This window comes from Ambystoma mexicanum, chromosome 9 (assembly GCF_040938575.1).
Source record: "Ambystoma mexicanum isolate Mex_15411 chromosome 9, UKY_AmexF1_1, whole genome shotgun sequence".
Lineage (NCBI taxonomy): Eukaryota > Metazoa > Chordata > Amphibia > Caudata > Ambystomatidae > Ambystoma > Ambystoma mexicanum.
In genome coordinates this window covers 468,719,342-468,744,927 of record NC_090931.1, presented here as the reverse complement: position 1 = coordinate 468,744,927, position 25,586 = coordinate 468,719,342, and the positions used below count along the sequence as shown (strand labels likewise).

Here is a 25,586-nt window from a genome sequence, read left to right as displayed (position 1 = left end):
AGGTGACACGGGAGAGATAAAGTAAGAGGAATGGTCGAGGAAATTGAGGGGAACGAAGAGGGAGAAGGATAGACAAAGCAGGTGACTATAGAGGGAAGGTAGGGTGAGCTATAGAAAAAAAAGGTGTATAAAAAGGTGTATTCCTAGAGGTGTGAACTTTGATTAGGGGGAGAGGCTTGGAGTAAATCGAGCTGGCGAACTAAAGGGAAACAAGTAGAGGATAAGGTCAGAGAGGGCAAACATTTAGCATGGTGAAGAAGTGTTAGATAGACAATGGAAAGTTAAATGAGCTGGAACATGAAAGTGCAGCCAAGACTGGAGAAGGAAGTGAGAAATGTGGGCGGAAAGAAAAAAGGAGGATGTGAGGGGGAGCTATAGCGAGATGACACAGGATGTTTGTAAGGAGGAGATGAATACAGAATGTAGCTTATAAGGTAGTGCAGAGAGGACAACAAAGACAGGGCCTATTGAGAGGAAGGAGAGCACAGGACAATGCAACTGAGATGCCGGAGGGAAATGGCTGAACCTGGAAGCTGATTGGGGCAGGTGAGCGACCTTGGGGGGAAAAGACAGTTTATGAAGTAGCACAGAAACAGACCAGTGAGTAGCAGCAGGGGTCAAGAGTCTGCTGGTGTGAGATCAGATTGGAGAGGACTAGAAAAGCACAGATCAGCTAGGCATGCATATGAAAGGATGGTAAGGGACAGGGGAGGGCATAACAGAAGGAGGGCACAGGGTAAATTTGATAAGTAAGGAGAAGGGGAAGCTGGTGAGGGCGAGCATTTGAAGTGGGTGGTGAGGAAGTGCAAGATAAGGCTAGTGAAAATGGCAATGAAGAAGTGCACATATGTAGTAAAAGAATTGAGTGGTATGATGGCACAGGAAGATGCCGATGATGGAGGGCAGCCACAACAAGAGGCAGGCGAGGTCAGGGTGAACGTAGAAACTAGGGAAGAGCGAGTGATTTTAAACACAACAGCAGGCACACTGACGAACACAAAGGCAAACTTGCAGAAACAATCTCTCTTAAGAAAGAAACAATAGGAGATGCTGATAAACATTCTGTTGAGTTAAATTGGGTAAATTCAAACAGGAATGACAACGGCTAGTGAAGTAACTGCTTTTATTCAACATTACTGGTGAGGCTGCAGGTTTAAAGCTCGATGAGCTGGTTCGAGAGCTTTCCTTCCTTCAGCACTGGCATTGCACGCAAATGTCTTTTGCACTTGCCTCTCTTGGCGCGTGCATTTGTTACTCGAGCACACAAGTCTCACATACATGATGCAGAGGATAACTCGGTTTCATCACATACCTCATTTTCGCTATGAAATGCTCTCCACTCTGTGGGATGTATTTACCCATGCATCCGAGCCCTACCTCAAAACTGTGCAGTACTGACATGAAAACATCATGATGGCCAGAGCTTCCCAGAAAATGCACAGGGAAATGCAGGAAGAATAGGCTGCCACCCATTTTTGCCGATGTTATGGGCACAGAAGGACACTGCCTAAAACCACCATTGGACTACCCACACAGTAGTCGGAAACCATTGGGAATGGCAATGCTGATTGCCAAAAGCAAACCCATAACTGTTGGGAATTCATTTTCTTAAATCCCAAAAATGGGTGCAGTACCAGTACTCACCACTATCCAAAAGCCGGCAGTTTAAAACCACCCTGTGTTTCTCTGAAGGCAGGCTCAAACTGTCTATTTTAAACATTGCAACACATCTAAAAACTCACTGGACACCAGCAGACATTTGGTAGAATGGAGTGTTGTGTGCCTACAAAATCTGGGAAATGAAGAGCCCAAAACAATGCTTATAACAAAACTGCTATGGAGTCAGCAGTTTAAGTTGCACTGGATTTAAAGACACTAAAATCGAAAATGTTTAGATTAAATGAGTGACCTATGTTTGGTATCACATGCCTTTGTAACTGTTGAAATGTCATAGTTTTGCACTTAGACTCAGCATCCTAGCTGCATGTGTAAAATTGCAAGTTAAGTTAAAAAGCAACAAAAAAAACCTGCCAGTTAGCTGAAGGTCTGGCTTAAGGAACTTGATTTTGCTTGGCAGCTACCCCCATCAGGAGTGAAACTTGAGTCACCACTGTGTTCCCAGGCCAACCTTCCTTTTGCTGCCCACACTAAGGATATGCCATCTATCTGATAATTGAATTACCTGTGCTCTGCAGGAGAGTGAACAAAGCCCTCTTCACTCAGGCAAAGGTTTTTATTACCGCAGTCGTAAAATGTAGCTTCCTCTTGGCAGGAGCTGGGAGGGGCACTGCCTGTGAGAGCAAGCTGGCTTGGCAGAACTGGAAAAAAACAGAAATTCAACCTTGTGCTGAGGGTAAACCACACCCCTTTGGAGCCAGAACATAACTTTAAAAAGATGAATAACTCATAGAGCGGACATGTGAAAATTTTATAAATGATACCATAATTCTTGTGATTTTTCTGCCCACATTTTAAGAGGTTTTTCGACCCGGTGGCATGTTCAGGGGGGTTTTAGCGGAAAAGTGGATATTACTCTAAATGTATGCATGTTAAAAATCTGAAACTTCATCAGTTAATGTCCCTACTCCCTGCACACATGTATGTAAAGTTGGGTCAATGTCAGAAATTGAAAAATCAGTTAAAAAGTGAAATATGTGCCATTTCTGAATGCAAGCTCTTAGAAACAGCAGATTTGGACAGAGACATGGCTAAATTCAGCCACACCATGTATATGTAATTTCAAGCAACTGTGTAACTGTGAAATATGTCTTTTATTATCAAATATAGAATATGTGCAATCTGACAGAGGAGAGTCCTATCTGCAAGCCATAAAATGACATCCCTCTGACTCACAGTTCATTCCCCAATCAAATGATAAATGGAAGTTTGACCAATTAGAAGCTGAGAGAGAGGTAGGGTCAGTGATGCTAGAACACACCCACATTCTAAACACATAAAAGCAGACAGACAGGACAGATAGGGACTTTTCAATTCCATCTGCAGCGGGACGCTCTGCCGGAAAAATCCATACTTACCTCCATCAAACCTCCAGAGAGCCAAACTAGAGACTTCAATCTATCCAGAACTAGAGACCCAGACCAGAGAACCAGAGAGAGCTGACCCAGATCACTGTGAAGTGCAGGGACCAGAGGCGAATTTAAAACCCTGACCAGATCCGTGATGAGGCCCATTTCACTCAAGAATATAGTGTGAGTACCTAGAAAACTGTGCAGAACCAATCTCCCAGTTAAAATAATATAATTCAATCCATGTTTAACCTAAGTAGAACTGCAGATTAGCAATTGTGTTATCCTGCCATCATTTTTAAAGCTGAAAAAGTGTGCGTTTAAAATTTCAAATCTGAAAAACGACCTTTATTCAATCGCTCATATCTCCGCAACCGTTTGTGCTAGAGACTTGCAGTAACTTTTATTTGGAAGCTGAGATCCTAGGCTTTCCTAGGACCCCAAAACGATAGAGATAGTCCTTGTGGTTCCTCTGTAATAGCGCTCGGCGCATCCGCGGATTTTGCCGCGATTTGCAAATTTATACCAATCACCCTGAACCTCTGAAAGGGAATTAAAAGTATTTTAGCATACTTTTCAATTCATTGCCAGCACATATCAAAGCAATTTGGGCCTGTGTTTTCAAACTTCTGTAGTCTAAGCTTGCTGGGGTGAACTGAATCACATTTGATTGCATTTCTGAGAACTGTGTGTTTTCCTCCCATTCCCTTGCATTGCATAAAGAGGGGGGGAATGAATTGCCAGAGAAAAGTGATTACATTGTTTTGCTGAAATCATATCAAGTTGTTTTCTATACTGCATTTCATTCATTCAACCTTGCATTTCCTTGAACCTTATAAAGCATTCTCTACCACATTATACTTCTGTACCTATTTACCAGTGTGCTACCTTATCCATTTCATCTCAACTCCTTAGTAATTATAAAGAAGTGTGCTAGTGCCAGATTCTCTGTTGTTAATCTGTATCATATCAGATTAAGTGTGATATTCAATTATTAATTTATTATAAAGTGTCATATATATATCTATTGTTTAAATTATCAAATAAACCCTTTTAACTTGCAAAACAGAACTACTTCTTGGCTCAGTGGGGTCAGGGGGATTCCAAGAGAGGGGTGTTATATAGGGGTAGTCATCCAGAACGCATGAACTGGACCTAAAGATATATCAATAAGGGTTTTCATTCAGTATTATAGACTAGGCGTTGACTTAGCTGTAGTGTTGAATTGAATCCTCTTACAACTCCATATGCAGTTCATGTCACAGTCTATGAAATGAGTGGATGTCTTCTCTTGCATTGACCTATGTCTACTTATGCGACCTGTTCTGAAGGGGTATGTTGTGCTCTCATGGGAAGGTTTGTCCTGGTGATTCCACATTTTCTTCTGGTTCGACAATGGGCAGATCAGTGTCCTCGCAGGCTAGTTCCTTTGTTTTTCCAAGTCTGCTCATTAGTGGCTACAAATTCTGCAGATGAGAAATCTTGCGTGCAGCTCCTGCCATTTCTCTGAAACTCTTTGTGATACACTGCACCTCTTGCCCTTTTTCAAACACAGCCGTTGTTGGTAAGTATGTAGTTGTTTCTGCTTTTCAGTACGTGATTGGGTGAAATGTGTTTGACTGAAGATCAAAAACCAGAAAGACAACATAACGATGTCCAGTCACATTTCATAACTTCAGACGGGCAAGTTACCTTGTGCTGATTATACAGTTCTTTGTTTTTCTTGTTTTCTCTTCACTCTCTAGAATAGGTGTTCAATGGCATTCTCTTTATCTCTCCTTTTTATCTGGAAGCCACAGAGATATCTGTGTTGAGTATTCCCTCCTACATCTCATGATCTGAAAGGGCAATACTCATGTTATGGAGTTGGATGTAATATTGTGTTCTGTGTGAGGAATCTGAGGGCGTTCTCACTTCTTTCCCCAAAATATCCTCCTCCCACATGGCCAGGGAAAGGCAATCGCTATCGGATCCTGATCCTGGTGATGGATTTGCGAGGGAGAATCACCTGGAGGAGACTTGGGCAGTGGGGATGAGGCACCCTTTGGTGAGACACGGTATCCCCCATTTCCCTTTTATAATGAACCTAATATCCCCTGGGCCTTTATAGGTTATTATCATTCCCTTCCCTATTTCTTACCAAAAGTATCTCCCCAGTAAACACCAGTCAGGTACTGGGACGAGGAAGAGACACACCAGAGCTATACATCCGCTCTTTATTAATTCTCACACACACAAACACCACTTTGGTACTGGGACGAGGAAGTTGCAGCAAAGACTGCCAACAGACTGCAGATCTCGCTCTGCGCAGTCTGGTTGTCAAATGTCAAATCAAGCTGGCAGGATATTTAAAGGCCAGTGCTGGAAGCAGAAGAGGAACCTGAATAAGAGGGCAGTCGGGTGGAACCGAAAGCCTGAGAAGTCCAGAGAAGCCGGATAGGGATGCAGAGCAAGCATAGCAGGAAGCCAGTTGGAAAGCAGGCCAGCCCGAGAAAGCTGCAGCTTCCCTCTGAACCGGAGAAGCAGCTGGAGAAGTCGGGTGAAAGCCGCAGAAGCAGTCGAATGAACCGCAGCTGAGAAGGAGCGGACAGAGGCAGAGAGGTGCATCGGACAGACCGTGCTGGGATCTCCGGAGCGTACTGACACAGGGTTCAATTGGATAATTACCATATATGATAAGCAGATAGAAGAAATAAACTTTACATGAATTTCCTTAAATAAGTAAATTTGGTGAAAATACAGAATAAGTGCAACAACAAAGTAATGAACTGTGATAGAACTAGTAAATTAGTTATGAGCTGACATGAAAAGCAATGCTAATGAATAGAGCCAAATAAGCAAGCATAAGTGAATGTTACAGATGACCATTTTTCAAGAGGCAAACAAGCATTGTCAAGAGAGAATTGCCAAGAGTCAAGCAGATATTATTGTGCATTACTGAAAGACATGAATGGTTGAAGGCAGAAAACCTGTATGCAAGAGAAACCTGCCAAAAGGGCGTCAGAGGTTTTGAGCAGAAGGCATGAAACTGTGAATAAGTTTCCTAGGAGGAGAGTGTACTGGGAAACTTATGATAACAGGTGCAAAAGAACTTTAAACTGAGGGTCCTATGAGGGTCCTACCAGGCGAGTGGACTGGGAAGCCTTTGTTGGTTATTGCAAGTGGAAGCTATTCAACAAGTGAATGGTGATAAAAGAAGCAACAATAACGCTTCATGGCCACTTGGAAGGGAGAACAAGTCAAGCCTCATTGTGAACCTGAAATGGTGGCAAAATACTTAAGAAGCAGATACATGTAAGGTGCGTTTGTGGCACAACTTTGAGCTGGATCCATATTACCCAAAAGCCCAATGACATCTAGGCTGACGTTCTCTCATGGATGGCCAGGTGTCTCGACATTCTGTAGGGTAGTTTGGCAGGTTTTAAATCTCCTGTCTCTTTCACAACATTCATGACGATGTTGAACAGCAATGTCAACCTCACAGTCCATCTCTGGGCACCAGTACTTTTTTGCATCTGTATTTTGTTTAGGGTGTCACCTAAATGTCCTTGGTGGGCTTTTACTATAATCGTGGGTTGGACCATCGAGGGGGGAACTGCTTTGTTTCGTCAGAGCAGCACTTTTTTTTACTATCACAGTTTGGGAGCTATGTCTGAATGATTGTAGGGCAGATGATAGAGATCCTTTGTCAAGCCAGCCACTTGTAACAAGGCATTTGGGAGAAGACAATGGTGACTGATCCCAAAGCTGCTTTCCACACATCCTCACTGACGGCTTGTGATCCTTCTGCACCTACATCTGTGAGTGTGGCTACCACACACTCATCTTGTACAAATGTTTCCTACTTCGGGAGCAATTGGAATTTTATTTCCCCCTATATGAGTTCTAAAATAATCAGCAGCCTGTAGATAGGCTAACATATCGTTTTTAAATTGAGTAGTTCAATTCAGCCGGAGATATGGTCTGTGGTGATAATGCCACAACATACTCATAGTTCCGTTTTCTTTGTGTGAGGTTTGCTCTGAGACTTTATTCACTAGCTTCTTCAGTGATATCAGTTTCCAACATGGGATTGAAGGGCTTCAGGCAAGTATAGCCTAGTAAAAATGGTTTAATATCTTTGAAGGCCCGTTTTGCAGGCCCTGCCAAATGAATTCTTCTCTCTTCTTGAGTAAGGTGCAGAGGGATTCACTCTTCTCCAATCTCGTTAACATGGGTTTAAGAGTAGTATTCTGCTAAACCCAAATAGGATTTGAGCACTTCCATTGGTTGTTGGGACTTGTGCTTCTCTTATAGTGGTCATCAAGTTCAGCTTTAGTTTGACGCCATTGGCGGAAAGCATATATCCAAGGTATTCAGCCAACTCTGCCTGGAAAAAACACTTCTTGTTCCTAAGGCGTATGCCTGCTGTTTGTAGTATGTGAAGTGTCATTTCTAGGGTTGTATAGTGGCTCAGAGCCATGGGCCTATAAGTAAGCAAGTCTTCTCGAACATATGCAACATTTTGAATTGTTTTGAGTAGGGAATCTATCATTCTTTTGTAGACTGATGCTGCAGCCGACAGTCTGCAAGGCATTTTGATGTATGTTGTCACAGATGGCTCCACTAATTTTCCAAAGAGTCCGAAGAATGTTTCAAGGATCTTTATTTTCTCATAAAAAAAGTATGGTTTTCTCAGAATTTTCACATTTAAGCGAAGGGTCCAACTAAGGTGCTTTCCTCTCTCTTGACTTCTTGTGGGCTCAGGTTTGGCTAACCACAGAATGGATTTTTAATGTACGAAGGACAAGTGACCCCTACCATCTTCAGCTTAGTCTACCTGTTGATGGCGGGCTAACGGCTGTGTCATTCCCTGGCTCACTCCCTGCGGGACTTCTTAGGGCCTCCCTAATGTTGCAATCTCTTCACTGTGATTTTTCAAACGGATACTAGATTGGGTCAACTCAAGCTGCACTGTCTCTTTCTATCTTCCACTCAAGTTTGTTTTTCTCCTTGCTCATTCCACTCCTGACTCTCCCTCCTAAACTAGCCCTACACTTCCCCCCCTCTCCTCCCCTCTGATTTTCCTCTCCTCTCTCTCCCCTCCCATTACCCCTCTTCTCTCCTATCACTTCTGCTCTCCTCTCCTAGTTGCTACTACATTAATTCTCACAGCCACTCTCAGCCTCACTCTTCCTAACTTGTTACCACTCTCTCTTTCACATTCAACACTTCACATGCAATAACCCCCAGCAACACTAAAAACTCCACAGCTTTGCCATTCACCTGACTCTGGGGCGCAGTCTCCATCTTGCCTCTCTCCCATAGGTGGGTTATCTCATGGGGAATCATTAAAAACCCCTTCTAGCCCTGCCCTGTTACTGCACACATTTTAATTGGTCTCTAATGCCAGCGGATGATGTTCATTTGTCATGCAGCTCGTCTGCTTTTAGCGGTAGTGAGTGATATTAATTTTGTGAGGCCCTAGTAGTGTTGAGTTCAGGTGCTTCCTACGTTGAATCCCGACCGTCTGTCTTTTTTTCAGTTCACTGAATGCTCTTGTGGCTGCTAAGCATTCTGGTCCTTGGAAAAGATGCAAAAAGAATTCTGGGCAGAAAATTTGTCGGGAGGCATTGTGTGATTGAAAGTGCTACCAATGTCTAGACAAACAGCACCTACAGGGAGTTCAGGTACTTGGGCCCTTCGACTCCCTCTTCCTGCCTCTATTTTATGCCCTTGTATTCCTCGGGCCCCAGACCGGGAGGGACCCCTGTCCACCATTGAAAGGTTTACGCTCCTGTGACAATCTGTACATGCTCAATTTGGTGATTATTGCGGTTAGGGCCTTGGAGTCCTTGTGTAGTCCTATTTGATGTTAGTTATCGCCCATGTCTAGGTTCCTGAAAATTCTTGCATCTCGATGGATCAGTACCAATTTAAAAATGCTTGGTAATGGATAGTTGTCTGTGACAATGTATTTCTTGATTCGAGCTCTTCAAGTCGAAGCACAGGCAGAGCTGGTTAGACAAAGCTTTTTTGATAAGTGCCACCGGGCTTAGCTATTTTGATTCTTCCACAGCTTTTATCATATGGTCATCTTGTAACTTGTCTAGTAGATCTCTGAATGCTTAATGGGCAGTTGCATCATCTATTCATACCTCGTATTCATCGGGACTGCTCTTGTATGCTGTAAACGTAGTTCCTCACACAGCCCAGTTTTCAAGTTAACAGATTCGTATGTTTCTCTATTACACGTTTCTATCTGGTTTCTTTGATGCAGATGACCTGTTCTTTGCTGCATGGACCAAATATTATATTCGCATTTGCTTGCTCATGCCAACCAAGTACTGCAGATTGTTGTCTGCACAGTATACCTTTGGTCTTTGCTGTTTGCTCCTTTGAAGTTTGTGAGGGTTTCTGTACCTCTCGTAGATTTGTGGGAAATCCACCATATGCTGTGAGTTTTAAGTTCATGTTCATGGCTTTTATGCGTTCTTTTTCGTACCATTTCGCTGGAAATTTGTGCGTTTTACTTTAATGTTCGAGCTTCATTCTAAGATCTGCTGAGTTGCTGTCAAGGCCGGAGGTGCAGTGGGGCTTTTTTTCTCGTTTCCGTTTTAGTGTTTATGGCTAGTATCAGGGGTTCCTCTTCATTGGTATATTGTTCATGCAATATCTCAACCATTGCTGCCATGCCTTTTGGTGGCAATCTTTTCCAAAATGTCCCAGGCTTCCGCTTGTGGCACACTACCTGCTCCTTATTGGGGATGTGAGTAAGTTGTGCCATTGTTGTAACAGCAAAAACGAGCAGTCTTCCTGACTGTTGTCTCTCAAGCCTGTCCGAGCTGCAATATTTTTAGTGCCTTGCTTCTGGGCCTGCTCATCATGTAATTATGTGAATTTCCAATTGTCGTAGAGGCTTGGCGTGTCTTTTCTTTGGGATATTGTGCCTCATTACAAGTTTGGTGGTATCTAAGTGCTAAATCCACCCAGATACCACCAAACTGTTATTACCGTTACTGGCACTCGATCCGGTGGTATTACCACTGCATTGCAAGTACCGGCAACAGTTGTAAATCCCCATTCCCTGGGCACCCATTGGACTCCATGGTGGTATTCGCTGATATTACCGGTGCCGGTAATGCTGGTGATTTTTTTCCTGTAAGGCGTCTGACTTGGCTCCAGATGTTAGCTGGAGGTAACTCAGGTGCCCGGTGCCGTAGCGTGCCGGTGAACGTTCTTACCGCAGTGGCCAACATAAAAAGTTTGCCAGTGCAGAAATAATGTGGTGGTAATTCTGTTTAGCGGCACGTTTCTGCACTGGCAAACTCCAAGTTTGCTGGTGGGGTGACCAGAATTGCCTCCAGCCAAGAGCTGGAGGTAATTCCGCCAACACACCAGCAATAAGTGCCGGTATTACATGGGACTTCATGGAATGGGGAGTAATTACCCTAATCAGCACTTGCAATCGTCCTGTAATTCCAGCAGATCAAGTGCCGGTCATGGTAATTTTATTTGGCGGTATCCCGCCGCATTTACCGGCGGGATACCACCAAATCAGCAGGCCCTTTGTCTCTTCCTTTGACTCTACTAGTTGTAGTTCTGTGTCAAGTGTCGCATCTTTTTCTTGGATGAATTGTTCTTGTACCTTGTGACTGTTGGTGTGAACAATCAACATGTCTCTTATCAATGCTTCAGTTTCACCTTTGAATTCGCACAATGGAGCCAACGTTCACAACTTAACCATGTAGTCCTGTAGCCTTTCGCTGGAGGTTTGTACACAAAAAGTGGATTTTATGCTGGACAAAGTTCTCTTTACTTTCTAATCTCCATGCAAGCCACCTCGCCCTTCTGAGTACATGTCCTCATCTGTAGCTCCGGGGGAGGAGACAGGGTCTTCCTTGAGTCCTGTGAATTTCTGTTGTCCTTCACCCCAAAGCCGTTCATTTGCATGGCCGCCTTCCTCTTCGCTATCACTTCCAGGTATTTTTCAAACAATGGTAGCCATTGGCTCCAGGGAACTCAAGGCTTCCTGGAAGCTGGCACTTTGCATTGTTCTGCTTGATGAATAGAACTCCGGGTGTTTCCAATGTGGAGTTAATTGAAGAAATTCAAATAGGAATGACAGCTTCTAGTGAAGAAGTTTGTATTTAATATATTTCTGGTGAGGCTGCAAGTTTAAAGCTCAGTGGGCACCCATTGGAGAAGAGCGTCAAAAAGCATGCTCAGAAACTTCACTTGATCTCTGTCGATTGTGCATAAATGTTCTGTGCATGCAGGCATTTTTACAAATTCATTCGTCACTCGCGCCTCATTTCAATGCCACATTTCAGATGCACATGGCACAGGGGAGAATAACTTTGCCAATGTTGACACACTCTCTCTCTCTCTCTCTCTCTCTCTCTCTCTCTCTCTCTCAGCACACAGTCGTTCATAGTGTAGGGCGATGCAGTAACAACGGCTGCTGACTTTGGCCCTGTTCTCCTACAGAGGGGTTGCAGCAGCTAGTAAACATTGCTCTCTGTAGGTGCTACTATACTTCTAATCCCTAGTTTCCCTTCCTCCATACTCCTGGGCCTACCAGGACCAGAGACATTGTCAAGCAGAAAATCCTTTCTATTAATTTGACTGCATAGCCGTATGGCGCATGTATGCAGGCACAAGGGCACGCCCCAACAGGTACTGTCTCCCCTTTACACACTGCTTCCTTTCCCCTTGCTTAATAGTATGCTTTCCAGCTTTCTGGTTGCTTTACATTCCGGCTAGCTGGCTGGCTTGCTTTCTAACTGACTTGCTTTCTGGCTATCTTATTTATTTATGGTGGCTGGCCGGCTTGCTTTCCATCTGACTGGCTTGCTTGCTCTCCACCCGGCAGGCTGGCGTGCTTGCTTTCTGACTGGAATTCAGGCTGGATGGCTTTTGACCCTAATTCAGGTCTTCCTCTTTTGATCTGTAAATGTATATGGTATTCCTGCACTCATGTCATGGGAAATGATGATGCAGGCACTGCTAGTACTGCAGGACTGCTGTTTCTAGATTCCCTTAGAGTGATGTCTGTAAGGGCAATGTGACTGTCCACTACCCTGAGGTGGGACATAAGATGGGATGACCAGGGGGATCCTCCCTACTACCACCACCGGAGCCATCATCTACTAGCCAAGGGAGGGACCGGCTCTTTTGGTCACCCAACTGTAGGTCTCCAGCACAAGGCCTACAAGGCTCAATGAATCGCATCCATCACACTTCAAGAGTATAGCAGCATATAAGTGAACCGATGTAGCATCCGCTAGCTGTGAACTATGACTCTGCCAGTAATGATAAAAGAAATCGCCCGATATCTCCTTGTTCAAGCTGACCACTCAGAAGCTAAAGTCGCGGACACATGCTGAGGGTATCTTGGAAAAGCCATCAAGTGGATTGGCACCGGAGGCAACCACCTGGGTGGACATATCCAGAGCTCTCAATTCGAATCAAAGTTGGGTGTTCCAGTGAACAGCACTGGAAAGTGGATATCTTATTGCAGAGCAGACTTGTGATCCTTAGTAAAGTGTATATTCTCTATTATGAAAATGGACGAGCAACACTATGAAGTAGCTTTCTTTGTGTGTGTGTATATATGAACACTTTCTAATAAAAAAATATTAAACTTAGGATGACTGTTTATTCGGATTTGACGGATCCTTGCACGTCTATCTTGTTGCATTTTCTTGCTGTAGTTTGAATGGGGGGTCAGCCTCTGAAAGTTCCTGTCCTTGCCCCTCCTTTAGCCCCTCCCCTTTTCCCTTAAACCTGAATCCCACTATTTTACCCTTTGCCTACAATCCTTTGACCTCATTTTGCTGCAGTGAAATTCCTCAGTGGAAATGTATTCATCCACTCCTTTCTTGCCACACATCCCTTAGTAATTCATACTATGTTGATATAACCTGATTTATATGCAAATGAGACACGACTGATTTCTGGAGCATGCACGATTGGTGCTGATTGGAGAAATAAAAGCACAAATAATGCTATAGAGCAGACAGGCAGTTTGGTAATGTGGCAGGCACATTATGAAGTGGAACCATTGGGAATTCTCTCTAAGGGTAAATCTACATTAATGATTATTGGCATTAGTTCTAGCTTTGCAAAGGTAGGGGGTAAGCGTTTTGTCCTGTGGGAATCTACAGAAAATTGTACCCTCTACATTTACAATGACTGACCATTTGGTTTTACCAATTCTTCTATTTTATATTCCAGTCACCTTTATTCTGCTTTACTAACCAGTGTTTGTAGCTCTACCCCTTCTTGTTTCTGTGTCCCCCCACCCATCTACTTCACCCTCCTCGTTCCAAGCATTTTCATTTTAAAACCTATACTTTACTTGGCCAAACGTTTGGTTTTGGTATTTCTGTCAGTTGGCCTGGCCCCCCATATTGCACTCCGGGTTTTACCCGGAGCGGTGTTTAAAAATCTCTTGTCCCAAACTTGCAGGGCATGCTCCAGCATATCTCGAGCCCATCGCATAACTATGCGCTGAGTAATTCTTGTGACACAGTCACTGTCCAAGAAACTACCCTCTCAGAAAATGACTTTCCATCATGGCTGGGTGTTACTCCATACTATCAAGGTTTACACAAGATCCTCTACTACTGCAAGCACGCATCCTCCCCTTCAACTCCCTTTCCATTTGTTTGTGGTTGTTTCCAGGGCTTTAAGTGGGCTGGGGCCTGCCGGGGCTCGGCCACTACACCAAAAGGCATTTTTTTCTACAACCTGAAGCTCTCACTCGTGAGCGAGAGCTTCAGGCTTCAGAAAAAAATGCCTTTTAGCCATAATGGTGGCGAGGCATCCCTTTGATCAAGTGATGCACGTGGGCCGGCGCCACCATTATGGAGAAAACCTGAGGCCGCTGGAAGCAGAGGCATTGCTTTCTAAATACTGAATATGGATTCGCGGGAGTTTCAGTCTTTAGGAAAAAGGCCTCTGCTTCCAGTGGCCTCACCCTTTCAGCCTGAATGGTGACGCTGCCCCTCCCCAGCTGGCGAGGGGCAGCATCACCATTAAGGCTGAATAGGCGAGGCACTGTCCCCTGCCAGGCAAGTCTATACAAAATAAATGCAGAGATCAGCACCCTCTCCCCCATTGGGGAGAGGGTGCTAATCTCTACAAACGGCTGCCTGGCTGGGGTGCCAGTAGCCCATTGAGCCGGGGCTCGTCAAGGGGGCGTGGCCTAACGGGCCATGAAGACCCCCGTTGTTAGGCCACGCCCCCTCGATGAGCCCCGGCTCGATTTGTAGTGCCACTTAAGGCACTGGTTGTTTCAATCCTGCTCACACTCTTTGTTATTGTTATTTTGCATTTATATAGCGCCTTATATACCATTGGTATGGGCTGAAGGCGCTGGTAGGTTGAACGCCCTTGGGAACCGAAGTTCAGATCAGTAGAGAGAGTCAAAAGGTGCGTGTGAGCACCGGGTATGTGTGCAGCTGGTGGGTATTTGTGTAATAGCTGCTTCTTAGCGGTAGGTGTGGTTGAGAGATCAGGATTATGTGTTTGTTTTGGCAGGATTTATCCAGACTGCATGTGGCTGCGTTAGGCCTGAGGAGAACGCCTGGCTGGGAGGTGTGTAACCAGCAGTGTTTACTTAGAATGATGTGGAGTGTGCGGCGGATGTTGGTATGAGAACAGTTATACCGAATGGTATCATAGTATGTCTGTGGTCTAGTTGAGTGGTGATGTAAATGAGAGAGTAAGCATGGTGGTATGAAATGATGGGTTATATGCTCTTTCAAATGTTCTCTGCATTCCAAGCCATACTATATACGTCATGCAATTCTATGCGCTCCAGTCCATTCCATGCACTCCTATCCACTCCCTGCAGCCCAGTCTGCTCCACACTCTCGGGTCCGCCCCACGCGCTCCAGTCCGTCCCGCGCGCTCCAGTCTGCCCTGTGTACTCCAGTCTGCCCCAGGCATGCACTCTTGTCTGCCCCACGCAAGCACTCTTGTCTGCCCCACGCAAGCACTCCTGTCTGCCCCATGGTCTACTCATTCAGTAGCTCTACGTACTCATCCATTCTATGCACTTGTCAGTACTGGATGCCGTCTGTGCTCGTTAGTTCTACGTACTCGTCCACTCTACCCAGCACGTCCATTCACTCAAGGCACTCGTTCGCTCCAGGCATTCTTCCGCTTTATGCCTTCACACGTGCTATGCATTCACCTGTTTTACGCATTCACCCCCTCTACGCACTCGCCCCACTCACCTGTTTTACGCACTCACCCCCTCTACGCACTCACCCCCTCTACGTAATCATCCCCTTTGCGCACTCATTCCCTCTACGTACCCCTTTTTTCTTAAGCACTCATTCGCTCATATGCACTCGTCTGTTCTATATATTTGCCGGCCCTACCGACTAGTCTGTCCTATGTAGTCCTCCACTCTACACATTTTTCTGCTCAGCTCATCCATCCCGCTCCGCTCGACCATCTGTTCCCCGCACTCTGCATGCATTCCGCATTCATCCGTTCTACATGCTTATCCGTTCTACGGACTCACCCGGTCTGTGTAACTCATCCGCTCTAGGCGTTTGTCCGCTTTATCCCCTCGCATGCACTACACCTTCATCTGCTCTACGCATTCACCCACCCTACGCAATTGCCTGCTCCCCGCACTCACCCGCTCTCTGAACTCAACAGTTCCCCGTGCGCATTCGCTCTCCACACTCATCCGCTCCCCGCATACATCCGCCTCCTGCACACATCCGCTTTATGCACACGTGCTTTTCACGCATTCAACAGCAATATCCTGTTCCATATATTCATCTCTACACTCATCTGTTCTATACCTTCATCTGCTCTGTACACTCATCCTCTCTCTATATACTGACCCGCTCTATACATTAATCTGCTCTGTACACTCATCCGCTCTATAGGCTCATACGCTCGATACGCTCATCCGCTCTATACACTCATCCGTTCTATACATTCGCCAGGTCTGTACATTCATCTGCTCCAGCGATCTACGCACTCTGCGCACTTCCGTACTCATCCGCTATCCACACTCATGCGCTCTACATACTCATCCGCTCTACATACTCATCCGGTTTACACTCATCCGTTCTGCACATTCATCTGTTTTACGCACTCCTGCGTTCTACTCGCTCTCTGTATTTACGCATTCATCCGCGCTACACGCTCGTCCGCTTTACACACCCAGCCGCTCTACACACTCATCCGCTCAACATGTTCATCCATTCTATATACTCATCCGATCTACATACACATTCGATTTGCACACTCATTCGAATTATATAGTCATCTGTTTTTCCACTCATGCATTCTTCCACTCAGCGCATTAATCTGTTCTTCCTGCTTCATCCATTCTAACTATTTCATCCACGCCATTAACTTCGTTCACTCCTCATGCATTATGTCAATTTCAGGAGTTTAAATCTCTTTACCGTATCCGTATGATTTACTCTTATTAACCATTTCACTGCTTTGATCTACTTTATTCGTTTGATTCTGTTTGTCCTTCTAATTTATATTAGGTTTTATTAGCTGTCAATTTCTCGCATCAGGTAGTTTGTTGGATTGGTGTCATTGAGATGCTGTTAGTTTGTTTGGGTTAGTTTGGTACGGGTTGGTTTTAGGGGAAGAGCCAGGTTTTCAGCAGTTTGCAGAAAGACGTTAAATCCTCAGGCGGATGTGGGGTGGGAGTGAGTTCCATAGCGTGGGGGACAAGGCTGAGAATGATGATCCGCCTAACCTGACTGAGTTTGTCTTTGGTATGACTAGGAGGCCGGCTGAACCTGATCTTAAGGTGCGTTTGGGGTGATAGGGTTTTAGCTTGTCTTGAAGATATTGAGGTCCGGTTTTATGCAGTGCTCGATTGAAGATGCATAAGGTTTTGAAAGTCACTCTTCGGGCTACTGGAAGCCAGTGCAGCATTTTAAGGGCTGGGGATATGTGGTCTCTTGGGCCGAGCGCAAGTAGCAATTTGGCTGCCGTGTTTTGTGCCCTTTGGAGTTTATTCAGTTGGTACGTGTGGACTCCGAGGTATAGGGGGTTTGCGTAGTCCAGTCTTGTATTCTCATATCCTTTCCACAAATTTACTTTTCTCCCTCTCCCCCAGCTTCCGCTATATCAAAATAAACTATAACCATAAACCCCCAAAATATGGGCCCACGACAACTCAAAATGCTGAGTTGGCTCTAGGATTCTTCAATTGTACTGCGCCACACATAAGCACAGTAAATTGTACTTCTCGAATCTTGCCCACCGTTGGGTAAATTAATGGAACCTAAATGATTTGGTTCAGTGTGATATTTTGCAGTGCTGCCAAATGTAACCTCCCTTTTACTTGCTTAATTGTAGATGATAGTTTTTATCGAATAAAGGGAATGACAACATTAACTTTATGACTTAGCAAGAATTTCTGGTTCTAATCGTTTTTGCTGTAACTTTATGGTAAATGGAAACGTAGAATGAGTTATTTGTATATATCGTTCCAGGTTTGAAAGTTGTTGGCCAGCTATGATGAAGGATTCGCAAGGGGTGGCTATCGTATTTAACCCAGACTTGCCCAGCCACCTGAAAGAGTTAGAAATGTGGCACTTATCTTTCGTACATCAGCAGCGCCTGCAGGACAGCCAGTGCCTCCTCCTTGCACACCACAAGCCTGGCTCAGGAGCAGACAGGGGGCGCCTAATTTTGGGTAAGGAGATGGCGACAGGTAGATTTTGAACATATTTTTGCATATCAAAAACCACCATTTATGAACCTCTTTGTTTCCTATTTAATTGCACCAGTATTTGGGCTAAACTTTAAATAGCTTTATTGCGTAGGCTTGCATTGTTTCAAATGTATGACTCCCTCTATACTTTTATTTCACTTTCAAAACGTTCACGTTTTATTTTTAAATGGCAAAGTCGCTAAATGTGATAAGTGAAGCTAGGTGAGCATACGTTTTCTGGTGACATCATTCAGCCCTTCATAACTAGATCAGTGATATAATCAGAAACGATCCAAGATTAAGGTGATACTCCACAATATTGGAAGTGCACTCTTGCCCACTGTTTATACGCACATACATGGGGCATAACAGCTATTCAAATTAAAATGTTTTGCCTCCAATTACTGGCGTATTGTAAGTTATCACTATGAACTCCTGTTTCCGACTGACTATCAGTTTTTATTTATAAAATATCATACTTCATATTACTATCTAGAGCACATGCATTGACCCAGTAGGATTGCTTGGATCTTTGGGTATAACCAGTGCCGGATTAAACCCTGTGAAGGCCCCTAGGAAGTCACAATTTCACCCCCCATCCCCTCGCAAATTATCAACTAATATATTTTTAATTTTCTCCACTGTTTCATTTTGATGTGTTGTCGCAGAGCCCCTAAAAGGAGGGGGGCCCATAGGCTGGTGCCTGCTTGGCCTACTGGATAATCCGGCACTGGCTATAGCAGCCTGTATAAATTCATGAACTGTGCATCCTCGAACCATGCATACTCATTATCGCCTGTACTCTCACACACCACTGCACCCTGCTCTTGATGTCTGTTTTTCACTCCTCACCTCCTTTGGTTACACCCGGAGCCCTTGTTTTGGGAAACTCACTTTTTGCCACCAACCCACATTGCACACCACTACCTACATGTGCCCACCAGCCCCAGAGAAATAGAAAAGGGACTCCATGTGTAACTCCCTTTTCCTTATTCCTTGATGGCCATCTTGGGGTTGGGTAGTTTTTCTTTGATGATACATTGCTTATCTGAGGGGAGTTTAATTCCAGAAAAACGTTTGGAAATCCACCATTTGCACCGTGGGCATTTTGCAGGTAAGCGGATAGTGATAAAGCTTGCCGTATGGAGCGTTATTACCCTGTAACCGTCCTTAGCCCCTGGCAATGGTCCTTCCTTTGCTCAGGCCCTTACTTCAGGCTAGTGGGTTGTTACTAAGCCAACTCAGGTTTTATCATCCTAGTAAAGTATAGTGCAGGGCGTCTGTGTGCCATTTGTCTATCAATTATGATGTTTCTGTTTCAAAGTACGTCTTTCTCATGTCCACCTGTTGCCCAACTCATCAGCTGGATTGGTGCTCTCTTGTAAAGTTTGCTGAATATTTCAATTCATGGAAGCAGAGGTTACTGCGTGGGGTGTCATCCATGGATATGGTGATGGAGAGGGAGTAAGTCTGACCAGTTTACACAAAGCAGAAGAGCTTTCCTTCAAAATATTTTTCATAAAGGGGAGAAAAGATGGCATATCGGTTGCGGACATTGCCGCGGCCTTGCAGCAGTAAAGGTTTTAAGGGGCCAATATTGTCTATTATGCGCATAAAATATTACTATTAACGGTACTTTTATAATATGTAATACCTGACTGTTGCATCCTTCTGCGCATGTTATTGATCTGATCACAAAAGTGAGTGCCACAATCTTCCATAATTGTATTATTCATCGTTATTACTGGGGGTGATACCAAACTATTTATTTGTAATGAACTCACAATAGTACAAGAATTGCAGCAGAATATTGGAACAACATACATACAGAATGAAAGCAAGGAAAAAGTATTTTAAAATATGGAGTCTAACTTTGTTGGCAAGAAGGATTCATGCTAAGTGGCTGCAGATTGCAATAGACCAAATGTTTATGTGCCAGAGTGTTAGCCAACTTTGAAATAACGGGTGAAAGAATGTCATTCAAATGCACACTTTGCCAATGTGCACTATGAGCATGCGCCTGTGGCCTGTGCTCTTTCCCATTTTACTGTGTAGGCCCACATGTGGACGACACCCTGGCACAGATGCATCAATGCTGGAATAGATCTACACAGAATCCCGTAACCTTTAAAAACTAAACTCCTTCTAGGCATACTGGAATTTCAATGATGTAATATTTTTCTTTTATTGTTGCTCATTGCACGTGTGGCCCTGGTGCAGCAGTCCACCCAGCCTGGTGCAAAATCATCCCTTTATTCCCCCCTCTTCCCGGTCGGCCTGTGCGTCTCTATATATTCACCCACCGCTTTTCCTCCATCTATATCGATGCATCCATATTTTATGCTGTAACCATCTCTATATGTCACATATGATAACTGAAAGCAGTTTGTGTGTTTTTAATCTGCACTGAAGGTGGGTAGCGAATAGCTACTTGGCTAACAGCAATACATATTTATCAGGTGTTGGGAACTAGTTGCATCAAGTACTGTTTCAATAGGTTGCATAGTCCCAACAGTGACATTTTTTAACAAATGGACAGAATTTCCAAAGTCCTCGTATTGGGGTCAAGGTGGAAAAGCCTTTTTTCATGATGTGTATTCGAATTCTGTTTTTTGAGAAAAAAGTGCCCCACTTTGACCAAACAAAATGGGTCACACTATCATTTTGCATGTTTGTGTTGGGCATTTCTCTAGACCAGTCCGAGCCTGTGTGCACCTTGCCTAGGTGCATCTGTGACAGAATCCTCAAATGTTGTGGGACCAGGCGCTTTGATCCTGTTAATGGAAGTCAATGTTTGGCTTTGTGGAATACTTTAAATATTTGTTTGTTTCACTGTACAGCTTGCCATTGAAAACAGTTAATTTTGTTCAGTTTTGTGGCATGTGTGCCCTAAAATTAAACCAACCCGTGTCTCGGTGTGAACACAGAATAAAGGGTATCATTGTTATTTGTCCTTGAAACAACCATGCTAACAATTTGAAGGCCACAATGTGTCAAATATCCACAAAGAATTGATGCTATTCACTATATTGAAAACGGACATAGGAAAGTTTAAGTATCTATTACTGATATCTGTCATTCGAAATGGTTGGTCATCCGTCACATAGAGAGAATGGAAACTCAAGACCTAATGTAAGCATACCTTTAGATAATATTTAGGCAAGTGATGATGGCATGTGTACTGTATACTACCTGATTAACGATGTGACGGATGAATGTTCAATTAGACACAAAGAATAGACATTGTACGTGTTAAATGTAACATAAATTGATAGTTAACATTTATGTACTTTGTATATTGTATTGTAAACTGGGTACTGAAGTATATTTTTGCATTCTCTATTTTTCATTGTCCTATTCTACCTATGTACGCCAGTCATGGGTTCAATATCCAGTTGATGTTTTCTTCACCTGTAATTGGACAATAATCATGAACAAGGCATCTGTGATAACCATTATCTGGGGCGATCGCCAGACACCAATCTTTCCTTTTGAAGTTGCAGTAATAAGGAACAACATGGTGGCTCATAGGGTCTGAAAACATGCAGATGTGAAAATGTTGCATATGAAAGTGAAACCACTCCTTTCTTCTCAATAACGGAATGACATGTGCGTCGATCACGTACCGGTGATGGAACATAGAACTTTCTCTGAAGAATGCAGAGACTGGGATTAATAGGTCGTTGAATGGAGTCGATATTATAAGATCAGCTTTCAAAGTTATAAAAAGAATGTAAACCATGCGATGTTTGCTATTGGCAAAAGTTGTAAATATTTGTGTGTACATAATCTCCTCTTTTGCATGCTATGTCAAAAATAAAAATATTTGTTATGTTCGCCAGCAGTGGATCTTTCATGGATTCACATGCTGTGAATATTCCCCGTCGTTGGCTGGGAATCCCTGGTTACCTTGATTTAGTAATTTTCCTATGGAAAGACACCTTGAGTGTCCCATCAACGTCGTTGTGGGTGCTTTTGGTCCCCACCAATAGGACATTGAGTGTATAGCTCCGCCCCCGCAGCTTCCCCTCAGATTTCAACCATCTTTCCAGCTGGTGGGATTCCTTGAGTACTTTTCTACTTAGAGAAAATATTGTGACACATAAAATTAATATTTGTTGAACTTCTTCTCCAACCGACGACTCATATACGGTTCTGTTTATGACCATGGAGACCGCTGGACCGAAAAAGTCCTTGTTCAGGCCCTATGACACATGCAGCCTAAAAACGTGTCCGAAGGTGACCAGCATTGATAGATTGTCGATACTGCCTCTATCCTAACCATTCCCCGGAGGAATGTGATCTCTGCCATGGTTTTTCACAGAAAACCCTTAAGGACAGAAACCCTAGCCTCATTTGTTGGCTTAATGAAGGAGCATACCCGGTGTCGGAAGCAGGTTTATCAAGGAGTGGGAGACCTCCCACTCCATCTGACAAGAGGTCACCATCAGGGCACAGGTCCAAGTCCTGAAGAACCTTTGGCGAAGAAACAAAAAACAGGCGAGCCAAAATCGTCCATGAGCTATGATAAGGCCAAACACTCCTCTCCTGTTAAAAGAAAAAAAGCCAGGTAGCGGTGGGGGGTCCCATTCTGGTTCTAAGCACTTGTCCAAAATCCTGTTGACGAAGACACCATCAGAAAAAGACAACGGGTAAATGCTCATGCCCGTTGCCTAAAACAACATCCGTCTCGTTGAGAAGGTCCTCTTTGACGGACAAACACAAATCCAAGTCGTCCCAAGACCCTATCTCCGTCCGCAAAAAAGAAACACCATTTGTCCTCGGAGTCTCACATATCCTCTTCTGGACAAGACTCATCGAAGAAGCACCCTCTGACGACCAAATCGTTGTCAACACCCACACCAACAACATCACCGACATCAAATCACTCGTCGATGACCCCCTTGTTGACAACCAAAAAACACAAATCGTCCGGGGGTAAGGCTGTACTGCCATCAAACCCGCCAACCTCTATCACGGCTGAAACCACTGAATTACCTATACAGGACAGTATATTCGGCAAAGGAATACTAAAAACCCAGACAAGGGATCCTGTAGATCACAAACCTCTTCCTCTAGGAGTCTCTCCTATAATCTACCCTGACATCATGCCAGATGACATTTTACAGCATGAAATCACTTCAGATTTGGTGCTTCCAGCACAGGAGTGCCCAGGGGTCACGGACTCCGATCCTGAGGAAGGCAGGTCCGAGCCTCATATTCAGGACAAACACTCTGATTATCTACCATCAAGAGGAAAAGAAACTCCTCTAAGAATACAAAATATACCACCTACTCTACCATCAACACCTTCGGGAATGGGAGGTATGACTCTACAGTACCCCCTTCTAAACCTGCAATCCTTGCTCTCCCTGCAAGTGCTTTCTACTCTGCAAACACTGCTGGGACAACTCAATGCCAGGCTTCCACCTCCTCAGCCGCAGGCAGTTCATCTATGCAGGGTACACCAGGTCAGCAGCAACAAAGGGATCCAGGGGATTCTTCCAGGGACGAAGACAAATGCCCAAGAGCCCAATCTCCTCCTAGACCCCCACCACCACAAAGGGATAGTCCACGAATATGCAAACAAGAAGAGGAACTAGTAGATACAGACCAAGACACTGATCCAAGGGACACAAGCTCTACCGCCGCTTCATCTCCTCGCAGAGATGATACCTGGGACACGCATGACCCTGACCAAGATACACAAAGTAGTCCTGCTCAACCCTCCTCTCCAGATGACATTGGGTGTTTCCACTCCGTGGTATCTAAGGTGTGCAGAAGAAAAGGACTGCTTTCTTTTTGACCACATGGGTACGCACAGAAAGGCTGTGTTTTCAATACCCATCCTAGATCATGTTTGGCAGGAAGGCCTTCATACTCTAAAACATTCCTCAGCGGAAAGAGCCCTAAACTCTCTGGATGTGAAAAGGGCGTTAAAATATCTGGACCGGACAAAATCATTAATAACAACAAAACAGCTCTTTGATGCCTTTGGCTCCTCAAACAAGGGAAAAGCCATCACCAAACAAGGCATCTCACGGTGGATATTCTGAGTGATTTCCTTCTGCCACACAAAGGCTAACAGGCCTCTGCAAACTACGGTTAGAGTACATTCTACAAGGGCCACAGCCGCCTCAGCAGCTCTCTGGTCCAGAGTGCTCATCAAAGATATTTGACAGGCGGCAACGTGGGCAGTGCCTCACACATTTACCAGGTAACACTGCCTACAACAGCAGCACGCTGACGATGTGCAGATGGGACGGGCAGCCCTTAAACCACTGTTCCAGTAAGGTAAGCCCTGCATCTTCCGGGTATTTTCTTGTACTTACGTATGTATACTTTTCGCAGGAGCGCAGAAAAATGCAAACGTTTCTAATCTTGGTTTGGCTGGTTTATCTCCTCCTAACATGTATACTGCCATGATAGATCCAATGCTGGAGAAGGGAGTAGTTTCTTACTTGTAACTCCATTTCTCCAGCATTGGTATCTTTCATGGATTGACATACGCCATAGAGCCTCCCCCCTCCAGGCAAACATCCTTAACAGCGGGTTACCCTCCAGCTGTAGTGGTCAAAATCTGAGGGGACGCTGCAGGGGTGGAGCTATACACTCGACGTCGTATTGGTGGGGACCAAAAGCACCCACAACGACGTCGATTGGACACTGAAGGTGTCAGGTTTTTCCATAGGAAAATTACTATATCAAGGTAACCAGGGATTCCCAGCCTGACGACGGGGAATATTCACAGCATGTTAATCCATGAAAAATATAAACGCTGGAGAAATGGAGTTACAGGTAAGAAACAACTCCCTTCCCGACTACTGCAGTTTTCTTCTAAATATATGTTTTTTCATTATTTTTGTGAAAAGAAACAAAACGTTAGTTTTGTGTGGATGTTTATGTTCCCGATTCTGCTTTAGGTAATGTTATGACGTGGGTGATGACTGGGTACGCTTGGCTATTCTGCCCACGACCGTCATTAAAATGGGTGGAGCATATTGTTCGGACTAGTGATGTCAGTTATAGGGGCGGGGATCTGAATTACTGCCGCCAGGGCACTTAAACGTGGGGCGATGGATCAACGGATAAGATTAGCACAAGATGGTCGTACCTGACCCATCGTTTTCATATGTGTAAAAGTGAGAACAAATATGGTAAGATGCACTGGATTTTTTTTTAAGATCGATCGATCGATGCATGCTCACAATACATGCTGGTTATGAGGTAGTCCTAGGCATGGGACACAAAATGGTGAGCTGGGCTGGCCCTCTAGGAAGGCACCCAAACCCGGCCGGGAAGGGTAGCCAGTGCTATGGACAGTGAATAGTGTGACGCCTGTCTGGGAGGGAGGGGGGGAGCAAGAGCAAAGACTGGCTTCTAGCTCACTGCATGCGGCTTGGCTGGGTTCCACATACAGTTCTATCTATAACAGCCTAAAAAAGGGTGGGTGGGGCAACCAACAATATTGTGGGTGAGTGCGAGATGGAGATTAGATCTCGTAGTCATGAGCCAAAAGTAGTTGGGTTACCATGTATAGGCTAGAGGCATCGGGAATTTCTGGGTTTATTCACCCTGATGGCTCAGTGCTCTTCATGTGGGTGGTTGCCCGAGCAAAAAATGATAAAAATATTTCAACGAGGATGGAAGTCGGCGAATAGGTTAAAAGGCACACAATCCCGAAGCAGTGGGGTGTGCTGGAGAAACCTGTGCTGTTTGGGTTCCTGGTTGGTTTAGAGGATAGCCCCCCGTTGGTGTTGGGGGTATCGAGTGGTGTTGTGGAGGAGCCACAACGGGTCAGGTCGACCGGTTTCGATGGTTCTGCTAGCGGTTATGGACCATCTTCTTCAGGGCAGGAAAAC

At 44.6% G+C, this 25,586-nt stretch overlaps 1 protein-coding gene across 5 annotated transcripts in view; it reads left to right on the top strand.

The window, feature by feature from the left end:
- Positions 1-25,586, top strand: part of IFT22 (intraflagellar transport 22) — a 372,117-nt gene that overhangs the window by 166,446 nt on the left and 180,085 nt on the right. For all 5 annotated transcript variants that reach the window (XM_069615016.1, XM_069615014.1, XM_069615017.1 and 2 more), the window contains one exon: positions 17,504-17,706. In XM_069615016.1, coding sequence (XP_069471117.1) covers positions 17,504-17,706 — 203 coding nt within the window. The remainder of the gene's footprint in view (positions 1-17,503; positions 17,707-25,586) is intronic.